The sequence below is a fragment of the Polypterus senegalus genome, chromosome 3, assembly GCF_016835505.1.
Source record: "Polypterus senegalus isolate Bchr_013 chromosome 3, ASM1683550v1, whole genome shotgun sequence".
Classification (NCBI taxonomy): domain Eukaryota; kingdom Metazoa; phylum Chordata; class Cladistia; order Polypteriformes; family Polypteridae; genus Polypterus; species Polypterus senegalus.
In genome coordinates, this window is record NC_053156.1 from 82,096,747 (window position 1) to 82,111,743 (window position 14,997).

A 14,997-nucleotide genomic window follows, 5' to 3' on the forward strand; every position below is an offset into this window, starting at 1 on the left:
ATGGATTGTTGTGATTTGTGAATTTTAATTTTGTTTCAAGAATTTTCAGGAGTATTGTTGAAAATAGGATTTGATTTTGTATGTAAATTGTGTTATCTATTCTCATACTAGTGAAATGATGAATTTTTGGATATTTCATAGATTTGACCCCAGAAGAAAAGGCCCAGAAGATTGCTAAAGCCATTCGAAAGCAATCTGTAGAACTGAAAGAGAAGTGGGATCAACTGAATTCACATTCCACCAGTTGGCAGCAGCAAGTAGAAAGAGCACTCGAGAAGCTGCAGGATCTTCAGAGAGTAATGAGCAACCTTGATAGCCGTCTGTCGGATGCAGAAAGCATTCGCTCAGGCTGGCAACCAGTGGGAGACCTGCTTATTGACTCTTTGCAAGATCATATTGACAAAACCACAGTAAGTGTTTGTTACAGATTTTTTTTTTTTTTTTGATTTTCGTGACCTATTTAAACACTATGGCTTGTTAAATCCCATTGAGGCATTTTTTGGGAAAATTGCTTCTCCCAATATAGCAAGTGAGAAATAAGCCGTATCTCTAAAGAACACATTAGCGCACTTGCAAACTTGTTAAAAAAATGTGAAGAATTTGCACACAATACCATATGCATACATACCGGTATGATCATGTCACATATAAGCAACACTTGTCAGTAAGTTATTCCTCAGCTGAATCAATTTATTGTTCCAAATGAAACAACTGGTCATTAGTGGCAATGTCCAAAAGTCTCAACAAGTTTTTCATATCAACATCATTGTACTATAGTACATACTTTTTTTTAAGACCATGAAGTGCCTCCTGTGCGCCAGTATGACATGCTGTCTTCTGAACCAAATGTCTTGCCTGAAAAAAAATTAATTATACCTCAGCTAGCATGACATTTCTTCTTGGCCACAGTCGGAATTCTCCATGTTACCACCCCTCTCCAAAGAATGAGACCTGTTATATCACTATCATGCTTATGACTTGAGTTTGCAGAGCTGCAAACTCAAATGTAACCAAGTAATATGAAAAGGTTCTTTTTTATCTTAGTCACTGAATTTTCAAAGCAGTCATTAGAAAGTCACAATTTTAAGGTTTCTATAATTGTTTTTCTCATGTTTATTTAATTAAATCTGGAACAGTTAGTAACTGAAATACAAGACAAATTTCACCCAATTTTGTCCATCAAAACCTGAAAAACTAGATCTTTCCACAATTCCTAACTTGTTTACAGTTATAGACCATCGAATCCAAACAACTGGCACCTGATTATGCGAAATTCTTGTCATATAAAATCTGAACATTTCAACAATTTGTATTTGTAAAATGTCTACTTTTGATTTTTTACCAGTTTTGTATTTGTGACACTATTCATAATAGATACCGTCATGAGTTATGCTTTGAAATAAAAACATGGAGGTGTTTTGCAGGTTTTTTCCCTATTTTTATGTTGAAAATTAAAAAATAAGTTTCACCAGAATTCACCTAGATTTTTAAGGTTTTTGTTAATGGCAACAATTGTTATATGTTAATTAATTGACTGCTTCACATTATGGCATACACCAATGTATTTTTTTGTTTATTTCAGGCTTTCAGAGAAGAAATTGATCCTATCCAACATGAAATCAAAACAGTTAATGACTTAGCAAGCCAGCTGGCTCCTCTTGATGTTCAAGTCCCATTGAATTCCTCTCAGAAACTTGATAACTTGAATATGCGTTGGAAATACTTGCAGGTATGTTGATATATCTATTTCAAATATGTTTTTGTGCCTTTATGAAAGCATATATTAATTTAATTAAAGGTTAATCATTCTCAACACAGGTAAACTTAAATTTTTATTTATGCCTTTCTGTAATGCAAAGCAACATACAAATAAGTTTGTTTATTGTTATATGTACTTGGTACAGTAAAAATCTTACTTGCATATCTCCTCAGAATAGTAACAATTATAGAATGGAATCATTAAGACACAAGCAATAGCCAAACAACAAAACACATTGCAATGCAGCATGCTTTATATACAATAATATACTATATAGGAACTCTGAGTCTACAAGTGTGAATGACAATTGCCCTAAACCATTGGCAAGAAGAAGTCATTGCATTTATTAGTTTGCCTTAGCTGTGCATATATATTATTCTGTGCCACCTTTACCGTTCTCTGTAGTAAAGTTAACCCTGAGTGTGACTCAGGCTTGGAATTTTAACCCCAAGTCAGTCTCGGGGTGATTTTTAATGAACCTTGTTACAGTGTAAAGTCTGAATTACCTCTGTATTCTGCTGTCATTTAGTAAATTAAATAACATTATGCTGCACAGAATGACAAATATTTCTGTGCGTTTTGCCACTCTAAGGTAGCTCATCTGTATTTATTAGTGGGGCAGAGTCTTCACCAAAACACAATGGCATGTAAACAAGAAGCTGTAAAGCCAGTTTTAGAATAAACTGAAATTTAACACCTTAGTACCCTTCATTGAATCAAGCGATAATAATGAAAATGTGAATTGGTCATCAAACGTTGAAACAGATAATGAAACTGATGCATACGCTACTTTATGACCAAATTCCTGTGATATATTCCTGGTGAATTAGGTTGAGTAAAACTTCACAATGGTGCAAGTAACTTTTTGTCAAAAGGTACAAAATGATCTATTTTAAGAACATGAAAGACGTTAGCCCAGAAATGGCATCATTTGTAGTGTAGTAACTGTCAGTGTTAACTGCAGGGGAAAGGTGGACGTCTCTAAGCCTTGTGCTGTGGTAGCCTACAATATCACATGGGATGAACTAGACATGTTGTTCAGTCGATGACATTGCACTCTGCCATGTGCAAGCAGCAAAAAAAAAAAAATATAAGAAAAATGTGCAAAAAAAAAAACCATGCTTCTACTATCCCAATTGCAATATTGGGCTCTGCGTTGGAGACTTTCACAAAATAAGAAAACCAATCACAAGCATTTTATTTATGAAGCTAAGAGAGTCTTTTGTAAAAATGAATGTTAACTTTTTCAGCTGATTGCTGTGTTATGGATTGAAGTGATTTAATCCTGCGTGGTGATTTTAAAGTTTAGCAAATTATTAATTGTCAAAAGTAACAGGAAGTTTTTTTTTATAGTACATTACGTACGTATTTAACATCCATAGCTGTTTATTAGGGTCTTTATTTTCATGATGAGTTAGTTGACATTAATAATTTAGAACATTAGAAGACAGCTGACTGCAACAGTTAAGACATGTTTTGCCGAGAAAAAGAAAGGAAGAAATACAGACTTTTGCTGCTGGCCATGTAAGCTAAAAAATAAACTTATAATGAAGCAACTTTGTTAGCTTTCTGTTATTATTACTTACTCACCTTTGGCAAAAATTTAGACTGTAGCATTGAGTCCCTTGTTGTGATAATAACAATACATAATCATACACAGTCGAAGCACAGATAAGGTAGATAGACAGATACTTTATTAATCCCAAGGGGAAATTCACATAATCCAGCAGCAATATACTGAGACAAATATATATATATATATATATATATATATATATATATATATATATATATATATATATATTAAATTAAAGAGTAATAAAAATGCATGTAAAAACAGACAATAACTTTGAATAATGTTAGCATTTACTCCCCCGGGTAGAATTGAAGAGTCACATAGTGTGGGGGAGGAACAATCTCAGTCTGTCAGTGGAGCAAGACAGTGACAAAAGTCTGTCACTGAAGCTACTCCTCTGCCTGGAGATGACACTGTTTAGTGGATGCTGTGGATTCTTCATGATTGACAGGAGTTTGCTTAGTGCCCGTCGCTCTGCTAAAGATGTTAAAACTGTTCAGCTTAATTCCTACAATAGAGCCTGCCTTCCTAACAAGTTTGTCCAGGCGTGAGACGTCCTTCTTCTTTATACTGCTTCCTCAGCACACCAAAGCATAAAAGAGGACACTCACCACAACCGTCTTGTAGAACATCTGCAGCATCTTATTGCAGATGTTGAAGGGCGCCAACCTTCTAAGGAAGTATAGTCGGCTCTGACCTTTCTTACACAGAGCATCAGTTAGGCAGACCAGTCCAATTTATCATCCAGCTGTACTCCCAGGTATTTATAGGTCTGTACCCTCTGCACACAGAGAAGGTAGTTAGAGAAGGTAGTGTCTGTTTTGTATATTCAGTTGCTGGTGTAGAGTAATTGTACATCTTTGTGAATGCAATTGTTGATTCTCTAAAAAGACATAAAGCTGCTCAGTATATGTTACTATCTAATTTGAAAGTCAAGAGACTTTAAAAATATTTAAGGAGAAAATTGGCCCAGGCTAATTTAAGCATTTAAAAATATTTACACATCTAGTTTTTTCAAATGCTGTTCTTCAGGAGGACATAATGCTGACAGTGTCTGGCAGTTAATTTCACTACTGTTCAAATGCTAGGCTGACAGCAAGGATTTTATATATACTTTTTACGCATCAAATGAGTAAGCAGCTGTTCTTGCTTGGCAACAGGGAAAAGTAAATAACCTGTGAATGGCAGTAGTACTGCTAAAAAGACAAGCCCCTACACAAAAGTCCCCTTATGTGGAATTTCTCTCATTCTGTATTTTCCTAACTACAATTAAACCATAAAACAACAGATTGAAGGCATATTATCTATTTTGTGGTTACTTAGAATGTTTTGGAAATTGTTGACAATGTTAGACCCTGAATATTTAAATAACGTTTTCAATACAAATAACTTGTTGATTATCTCTACACCATGCAGTCTGGGAACCCTCAGTGAAATTATGCTGGAGCAGCCAGGTTCCTTTACGGTTTATTAGAATTTTTTCAGCTATTGTAATGTGAAGGCTAATGAAATTACATTGGTTTAAATCAGAATACAGTTATAAATTAAAATATATAGTATATTCAGTAAGGATGGAGGACATCTTGACCCAGTGGATCCAGGCCTCCACAAAGCAGTCACTAGAATAAATATTTCATTTTTTAAAGCAGAAAAAAATGTTTTTATTTTTAGGTTAAACAAAACAGTGATTAGTTACTATGTTGTGTCATGTAACATTACAAGCAAAAGACAGGTAGGTGAGATAATACTTGAAATTTGCAAAAGTTAGCAAGTAGACCACAAAGAGTTGCATCATGATAAGAAAAACTAAATAACTGTGCTGCTGAAAGCAAGCAATTAGCACATCAAGTCATTGCTAAACTATACCTCTGTACTTAAACCATCAGTGGAAGAATTGGTGAAGTGCTATCAGTAATTGTCATACACAGAGATTACTGTATGTCAGGAAAATCAAGCATTGAGGCAAACTCAATAGAAGAGACTATTCTCCTTGTTCTACTTTCCCACCTCTATGTGCAACCTGACAGCCCTAGACCCAGGTGAAATAACAATTTGCAGTACAGTGATCCCTCGCTATATCGCGCTTCGATTTTCGCAGCTTCACTCCATCGCGGATTTTAAATGTAAGCATATTTAAATATATATCACGGATTTTTCATTGCTTCGTGGATTTCTGTGGACAATGGGTCTTTTAATTTATGGTACATGCTTCCTAAGTTTGTTTGCCCAGTTCATTTCATACAAGGGACGCTATTGGCGGATGGCTGAGAAGCTGCCCAATCAGACCATGTATTATGTATTAACTAAAACTCCTCAATGATATACGATATGCTTCCCGCGCGGTGCTTGATTGTTTGCTTTTCTCTGTCTCTCTCACTCTCTCTGACCTTCTCTGCGCCTGACAGAGGGGGTGTGAGCAGAGGGACTGTTTGCACAGAGGCTGTTTGCCTAGAGGATACGGATGCTCCTCTAAAAAAATGCCACTTTATCGCGGTGCTTTGCCATACTTAAAAGCCCAAAAGCATGTATTGATGTTTTGATTGTTTGCTTTTCTCTCGCTCTCTCTCTATGCCATTCTCTGCTCCTGACACGCATTTCTTTGAAGAGAAGATATATTTGCATTCTTTTAATTGTGAGAAAGAACTGTCATCTCTGTCTTGTCATGGAGCACAGTTTAAACTTTTGACTAAAGCGTGTTATTTCATGTCTAGAGGGCTCTAATAATGTTAACAGTGTGGGAGAGTTTATAGGGGCTTAAAATATCTATACTAATAAAAGGCAAAGCCCTCACTGACTGACTGACTCATCACTAATTCTCCAACTTCCCGTGTAGGTAGAAGGCTGAAATTTGGCAGGCGTATTCCTTACAGCTTATTTACAAAAGTTAAGCATGTTTTATTTTGAAATTCTACAAGTAACGGTCATAACGGTTGATAACGGTCGACAGCGTCTGCCATGTTGAACTTTCTTATTTATGGCCCCATCTTCATGAAATTTGGTAGGTGGCTTCCCTGCGCTAACCAAAACCAATGTACGTACTTATTTCGGTGGTATGACGCCACTGTCGGCCGCCATATTGAATTTTCCAAACATCACTAATTCTCCAAATTCCCGTGTAGGTAGAAGGCTGAAATTTCGCAGGCTCATTCCTTACAGCTTACTTACAAAAGTTAAGCAGGTTTCATTTCGAAATTCTACGCATAATGGTCAACAACGTCCACCATGTTGAACTTTCTTATTCATGGCCCCATCTTCACGAAATTTGGTAGGCGGCTTCCCTGCGCTAACCGAAACCAATGTACGTACTTATTTCGGTGGTATGACGCCACTGTCAGCCGCCATATTGAACTTTCCAACGTCACTAATTCTCCAAATTCCCGTGTAGGTAGAAGGCTGAAATTTGGTACTTATTTCGATGGTATGTCGGCCGCCATATTCAACTTTTCAACAGTCTTTGTTACTTATGGGCCCATCTTCAAGAATTTTGGTACGCGAGTTCCCAACGCTAACTGAATCCTACTTTTGTACATATATATGTCCATAGCCTGCAGCTCAGTCACCGTGTGAGGCGGCGTTGGGTCCCCCATCCCAACGCCTTCCACATTGTTGGCTGCCTGCCTATATAAGGCCATCCGTCGCTCCAGTCTCTTCATTCCCTTCCTTGCTTCGCCACGGGATTCACGTCTCCCTGCTGATAACTACAGCCTTTGTATTTAATCCACGGCTTCTCCACTGTTTTATTGTTCATTTATTACGATTATAGTTATTGTGTAGATATTTTAGACTTACTTTACATTGTTCAGGTACCCATTTCCTTTATCATTCCAACCGTACCCGCATTAACATGTCTATCGAGGTGATCACCATAGATCAAGGAACTGTCACTTATTGAGTGGTTTCCATGCCCGGAGATGGCACCTATCTTTTCCATTCTCTGTGTTACATATTGCACGGCTATATCAGGCTCACTCTTGATATCTGGAGAAACATTGTGTCTTATGTATTGAATGACTGGTACAGGTTCAAGGTGTGGACTGATGACAGTACAGGAGATAATTATACTACACAGGAGCACTATAAGAGTGAAATGTCTAAGCCCTTCACCTATGGTTCTGCATGTGAGTTGATGGCTGTCTCAGAATTGCTCGGTTGTCGCTTTCAAGTGTACCGAAATGGCCAAATATTTTACACCTTTGGACAACCGCCAATGCCTCTTAAACATCTTAGATTCACAGGTGACGATTTCAGTAGTGGACACCTTGATCTTTATGAATGTTTCAACTCTCAAAAGCTGGATGTGAAGTTATCGATGAAACTGGTTATATACTTAAAACGCTTGACAGATGCCGAATGTCACTTCAACACAAGCCCTACAAATACTATCGTATTTGAAACAAACCATGAAACTCAAACCGATTATGACAGCAGCAATCCAAGCTGTGAGATTTGAAACAAGATTACTGTTCACATGGCCAACTGTACGTTGCATGCTTAAGAGTAAGTTCAGCGCACAACTTGGTCATATTACGACCAGAGGGCCGAACTCACAATGTGGTATACAAAGAGATACTTAACAAATAATTATTGGTATATTTTCCCTCAGTTTAAAAAGGTTTAATTTTCTTCTTAATAAAACTTTTAAGGCAGTACTTACACAGGCAGGTATTTAGATATATATATATAGATATATATATATATATATATATATATATATATATAGATATAATGTGAGTGTGTATGTATATATAGATATATATATATATATAGATAGATAGATAGATATAATGTGTGTGTGTATGTACAGTATGTATTTGTATATATATAGAGAGAGAGATGTAGATATATATATATATTTAGATATATATATATAGATATATATACTGTATATATAATGTGTGTGTATCTATGTATGTGTGTATGTATATATATATATATATATATTACAGCAACACTCATAACCGTGACAAAACAATTACATTGACAATCATGTTACGTTATTTTCAAAATGTTTCCTTTATTTTTTCATTACTGTTTTAACACACTACTTCTCCGCTGCAAAGTGCGGGTATTTTGCTAGTATAAAAATAATCTTACAAACATATGGTTTCTACTTCACGGATTTTCATCTGTCGCGGGGGGTTCTGGAACGCAACCCCCGCGATCGAGGAGGAATTACTGTATTTGAGTACAAATAGGTAAATAATAACATTGGGTTCTTAAAATTTTTCACAAGTTAACAACAAAGGAGTATTCCTTGGAATTGCAACAAACTAGCCAGATATAGCACACATTTAATTTGATTTGATATCCAGACAAACATTGTTTGAATTGCTGCCTTCAGCAGAGCAATCATGCAGTAATTTTCTGGGGACTGATGACAAAAAAAAAAATAGTATTACATGCAAAAAATTGCCAATGATTTCTCAGAATCTAATTACTACATGTCCTGATTTGCTGTGTTTTATTTATATTTTCACAGGTTTGTATTATGATTAATGGTTATTACCCAGTTTTAAGTGTCCTGATTTGATCCATTTAATTTGTGACATTAGTATTGTCTTTTCTTGTCATTTCAGAATGTTATTCCTTTTCATGAACGCCTTTTATGTTTTTGATAGCAATTGCGCTGTTGTTAAACCACTGTGTACCAACTTGCATTTGATATTTGAAACCAAAAAAAGGTTGCATTCACACTGCAGCTCCATTCCCATTTTTTACACATACAGTACATGACACAGATCTGATATTTTTTGGAGAAGTGTGATTAGCAAAAAGATCTGAAATAACTTTTCTGAAAGGATTTACTTTGCTGTCCTGTTTTTCTTCCAAACCTGTTCCATCTCAGTTTCACCTGTCTTGTCTCCTGTCATTTGGGCCACTTCTTTTGAAGTACAGAACACTGGCAATAATAAAACACCAAGTTTAAACTTATGTTTACAGTTTGTCTTCCTTGTCATCAAAAGAGTACAACTTTGCAGACATTCTACACTGAAGCAATGTGAAGTAGTGAAGCAACTGGCATCTTTTTGATGAAATTGTTTTTATTCATTTTGCATATGTGGTGTACATGGATAGACCTTTGTATTCATATCAGATTTGAATCGGTCACAAAATTAATCAACATTTTAATTCAGAATTGATTTAAATTTAAATCAGTACAAGAGAAAAATTGGTTGCAACCACCTTTAAGGCTATGTTCACTCTGCCTCTAAAAGACCTGTATTTTTTCAGATAATGGGTATTTTATGTTCAACAGCAGCATCCAAAAAATGTTCAAATGCAAGAAAACACTGAATATGGGAACATTAAATCGGAGTTTCATTGTAAATTATTTTTTTCTGAGAGGGTTTACCACTTCCGCTATTAAGTGTTGGAGGGGAGTGATGGCCACATATTTTGCCCTGCACCAGGTGATATATTTTCAATGAGGAAATTGTTGCACTAAAGAAAAACCAAGATAAACGTAGTGCATACAGAGCTGTTATAATGAAGTATGAGCAAATCCCAAATGCCTGGGTAATATTCATAATTAACAAATTCCGTACATTAAAATATGAATTTTCTTCTGAAAGAACATTTGATATGAGCTATCAGTGGTAGCAGTTTTTAGTAAGTAATTTGCAATAGAATTATATATTCATTGTTTCAGAAGAGCAATAAGTTCAGACAATTGTAAGAAATGCATTAATCAATTCAGAGATCCAGCATCCAACAGCAGCATCAAAAAATGTTCAAATGTAAGAACACTAAATATGGGAGAATTAAATCAGAGTTTCATTGTACATTATTTTTTCTAAGAGGGTTTACCACTTCCGCTATTAAGTGTTGGAGGGGAGTGATGGCCACATATTTTGCCCTGCACCAGGTGATATATTTTCAATGAGGAAATTGTTGCACTAAAGAAAAATAAAAATAAATGCAGGTGTGTGCTGCTGTGTAAATAAAACAAAAAGAAGGAAGTTCTGATGCATAATTTGGATTTTTAATTTCATGAGGACAGTTGTTGTATGCTTATAATGGACTTAAAAAGAAAGATAAATTCAATAAATTACTTAAGGTTTCTTCCAATAGGAACAGTTTCCATATTTAGATCTTTAAAAGCTGTTTTCAGGAAGATACTCCAGGAACTTTACGCCTTTCAGTCATGTGAGGGAAGATTGGATGTATGGACTGCAGAAGGTGGTATATTTGGCACTAGACATTACTCACACATAGATCCTTTCTTTTGGCAATATATATAAAACACACACTGCATTATAAAGGCAAACAATGTTTTCATTTTTTATATTTTAAAGTCAAACAATATTTTTATGTGCAGCCATCCTGCATAGTCACTTTTCTTCCTTTTCTAGCAAGTGATACAGGACTCTTTGCACTCATTACCCTTGATTCATGGACAATTTCATTCTCAGGCAATAAGGCTACTCAACAACTATAGGTACTGACAGCAGTTTAAGCACACCTGATGTCTGTTTCTTATAGGTGTTGTCTGATTTAATATATATTGTATTTATTTTATGTTTTGTATTCATCTACTATTGCTGTTATTTTATTATTGTCACCAGTCTGTTTGAGATATTTTAGCAAGGAACTTAATTTGCTGTCTACAAATGAGAAAACAATTGAAACTTACCATTTTAATTAAAATATAAATCTGACTGGAAGTTATTTCTAAATAAAATTTGTTTTTTCATAACATTTTTTAGGAAACTCCCATGTATCTGCCACTTTATACTACTGAGACCATGACTGGTTCAAATATAATATCTATAGATCAGTGATCATATGAAAAATGTTGTTTCCAGCACAATGAGTATATAACTGAGACTATTGCTTTGGGTGATCTGCCCATGAAGGAGCAAAATAGAAAAGGGCAGTGCCTGTAAAATGGATTCTTCACAGACCCTTTGTTTTGCATGATGGTTTTTGGATTCTTCACTCCCATTCAGGGTGGCACGTTGGTGCAGTGGTAGCGCTGCTGCCTCGCAGTAAGGAGACCTGGGTTTGCTTCCCAGGTCCTCCCTGCGTGGAGTCTGCATGTTTTCCTCGTGTCTGCGTGGGTTTCCTCCAGGCACTCTGGTTTCCTCCCACAGACCAAAGACATGCAGGGTAGGTGCATTGGCAATCCTAAATTGTCCCTAGTATGCTTGGTGTGTGTGTGTGTGCCCTGCAATGGGCTGGCACCCCGCCCAGTATTGTTTCATGTCTTGCGCCCTGTGCTGAGTGGGATTGGCTCCAGCAGACCCCCATTACCCTGTGTTAGGATATAGTGGGTTGGACAATGACTGACTCCCAATCAGAGTTAGTTTTTACCTTGTATCTAAAGCTGCAGGAATAGGCTCCAGTCTTCTGCGTCCTTGAACTGTATTCAACAGATCTGAGAATGTTATGTTATGCTATGTTGTTGCATCCTTGTTAGATTTATGGTAAGCCAAGTAAAAGGAGAACATGTTTATCCATCACACTTCTCAAGCCTAGCATAAAGCCATGACTTTTTAACCATATTAAACACAATGATCTAAAAGAAATGTCCAGTATCAGAAGGTAACAGATACTAAAAGTTTTAGTAAAATCAGTTTGTTTTTTTTCTCTGATTTTTCTGTTTTTACTTTACTACTACTACTACTGTATTAACTACAAGAATACATGCTATTACATACATCTTATAATGCTGGGAGATATTGTGAAAGTGAGAGTAAGAAATGAGGCATAGACCATCAGAATGAACTATGTAGAAAGACCTGTAATTCTTTAGCAAGCCCTGTACTGTAAATATCAAAACCATTTTATAAATAAATATATTAAAACCAAACAATAATGACAAGTGCAAACAACTTGTTAATTAAGATTACAGATGTTTTTATAAAGCATTGCCATACGGCAATCATTGAGCCAAACTCACAATTAGTATGTTGTAAAGTTAAAATATTAACATATGAATCAAGCAGCTTTAACCAAGATAAACATAGTACATACAGAGCTGTTAAAATGAAGTATGAGCAAATCTCAAATGCCTGGGTAATATTCATAATTAACAAATTCCATACATAAAAATATGAATTTTCTTCTGAAAGAACATTTGATAGGAGCAGTCAGTGGTAGCAGGTTTTAGTAAGTAATTTGCAATAGAATTATATGTTCAGTGTTTCAGAAGAGCAGTAAGTTCAATTCATAAGAAATGCATTAATCAATTCAGAGATCCAGAAAGAGGGGAGTGATCAGCAGTAACTGGAGAGCATTGACCTCAGTACATTCAAATTAATTAGGATTGTCAATGAAAATACTTTCCTCTTTTAGGTTATTAATCAATCTCCTAGCTTCATGTGGATAATTAATTCTGAAGGCATAGTCCAGAGGAGATGTTCAATTGAGTAAAATAAGTGGTCTTTCAGATGTGTATTCAGGTTTTTTCTGCTAGGTGTATTTGTAGATAATAAAATATTTTAAATTATAAAGAGCAGATATTTAAACTGCAACATTAGGGGTATTCATAGATAGCTATGATTAGTGTTCTATTTCAAAGTCTGGAAGCATAATAAATATGAAATTCCAGGAGGTGTGTTTTAATGATTAATAACTGTAATTAGAAGCTCTTGTGGATTTGTTTTGATGCTTGTTTTATATCATTCAGAGAAAGACATATTAGGTTTAAAAAAAGATTATAAGAAACCTGCAAATGACTGCCCTAAAGCTGTTTCATGAAGAGGACAGATTTTACATTAAGGTCAACATTTACTTACTAGTTTTAGAAATATGAATATTTTAAGAAGAAGGTTTAGAAATATAGATTAATGTGAACAAAGAATAAAATTCCACTAGCTGCTTTGTCACATAGAGAAATGGATTTCAGACTGCTGAAATCCTGTTCAAAACAGATAGAGTAAGAATTCTAAATTCAAAAAATGACAAATGCATTTTAACAAAATAACTGAGAGTTAAAAAGTAACCTAACTATACAAACAGCAAAAATCCTGGCAGATTATACATAGAAACAGCACTAAGATCATGTTGTCTTTTGTTTGATATCTCATGTCCATTTTTCTAGCAATCTAAGGTAATTTTCTCAGTCTGACTCATTATTAAATGTATATGTGAAATCCTGTCGTCTTTTTTCTTTTCTCTTTCAGTTTTTAATTTATATAAGCTTATTGGTGAAAACACTGTAGGTTAACACAAATGTTTAATGATAAATTGCAAAAATTAGTGTGTTGCCTGGTTAGAATCAGAATAAATGAAAACTGATTGAGAAATGTGTTTATAAATTCAGGCCACCTTTTTATTATTTCCTGCTTTGTTTATTGTGCAACTTAAGTGCTTTGATGCAGAGTAATGAACTGCATTTTTATCTGCTGGTATAATCAGGATGGAGAGAGAGAGAGAGAGGGGAGGGTGATAGAAAATCTTTATTTACGTCAGGCTGTCAGAGTAGAAATAGGAGAACAACTATTAAACCCTTGACAGATAGAAAGAGGTATAAGGTGCAAATGCTCATTCACTGCTTCAGTTTAAATTTGTGTAAAAGAGCATACGAAAGGAGAAGTATTGTTATCCACAATGCAGTTTTTTGAGGACCAGTCTATTCTAGCAAGAGTTGAAAAATATGCAAAATGAAAGATTACTAAAATTGAACAGGCATAATTAATTTCAGGAAAATGAAACCATTGTTTCTGAGCAAAATGAGGAGAATTGATGTAGAAATAAAAGTTTAGAGAGGAATACTGAGTATGTTGAGTGTTTCTCTTGTCTCAGAAGCTTAGTAACTAAAAAATGTATTGATGGTGGAAGAGAATTTTTTTTAGAAAATAATTGGTGAATAGTAAATTAAGTCAGAACCTGACTGAGAGAATGGTGTTGTGTGTTTTATGCATTTGAAATAGGACATTAGTTAGGGTAAACGCTGAAAATGTAAACACATTAACAAGAGCTAATTTTCCATAAAAAGTAAATTACTCATCTGTATAGCCAGAAAAAACACAAAAATGCAATTTAATACATTCTGTACCAAGATTTTTTGTTGATCTATTCTGCAATGGTTGACAAGCAAAAGTTGCTGAAAGACAGAGTCTTTGTTTATTTAGTCAATATAGAAGCATATACTGTACATTATGTGATGTGTATGCAGACAGAAAAAGGTACAAAACTGTTGATTCAATACAGTTAAAACATATATTTTTACATTTAGAAAATAACCCATTTTAAACCTTGATGATTCTGGAAAAAGACCTGGGCTCATGTTGTAAGCACACCCCATCACCTTAAACGCACATACGAGTGTGTACAGTGGAGTTGTTCATTGCTTAATTGTTGTGATTGTGTGTTATGTTATTGTCTGTATATTTTTGATGTAATTAAACATTAACCTTTGTGCCTGATCCATGCTAAAACTGTAGCTATCAACAGATAGTACTAGAGTTAAAAAATAATCCAATATTACCAATTTACAGGATTTACAAGTCAAAAAAAATTACCTTTGGCTTCATGTATAATGCTGTGCATAAAATTTACACAAAGACATGGTGTACAGACAAAAAAATTCAGATGCATAAAACTGTGTAAGCAAACTCACACGCGCTTCACCTTTATAAATCCCAATCAATGTGAATTTTAATGCAAATGCACGTGCTTACAGCCCCAGCCTGACACCACCCATAATTTTGCATAT

At 35.0% G+C, this 14,997-nt stretch overlaps 1 protein-coding gene across 6 annotated transcripts in view; it reads left to right on the forward strand.

Moving 5' to 3' along the window:
- Nucleotides 1-14,997, forward strand: part of utrn (utrophin) — a 513,264-nt gene that overhangs the window by 409,694 nt on the left and 88,573 nt on the right. For all 6 annotated transcript variants that reach the window (XM_039747516.1, XM_039747517.1, XM_039747518.1 and 3 more), the window contains 2 exons: nt 142-410; nt 1,583-1,729. In XM_039747516.1, coding sequence (XP_039603450.1) covers nt 142-410; nt 1,583-1,729 — 416 coding nt within the window. The remainder of the gene's footprint in view (nt 1-141; nt 411-1,582; nt 1,730-14,997) is intronic.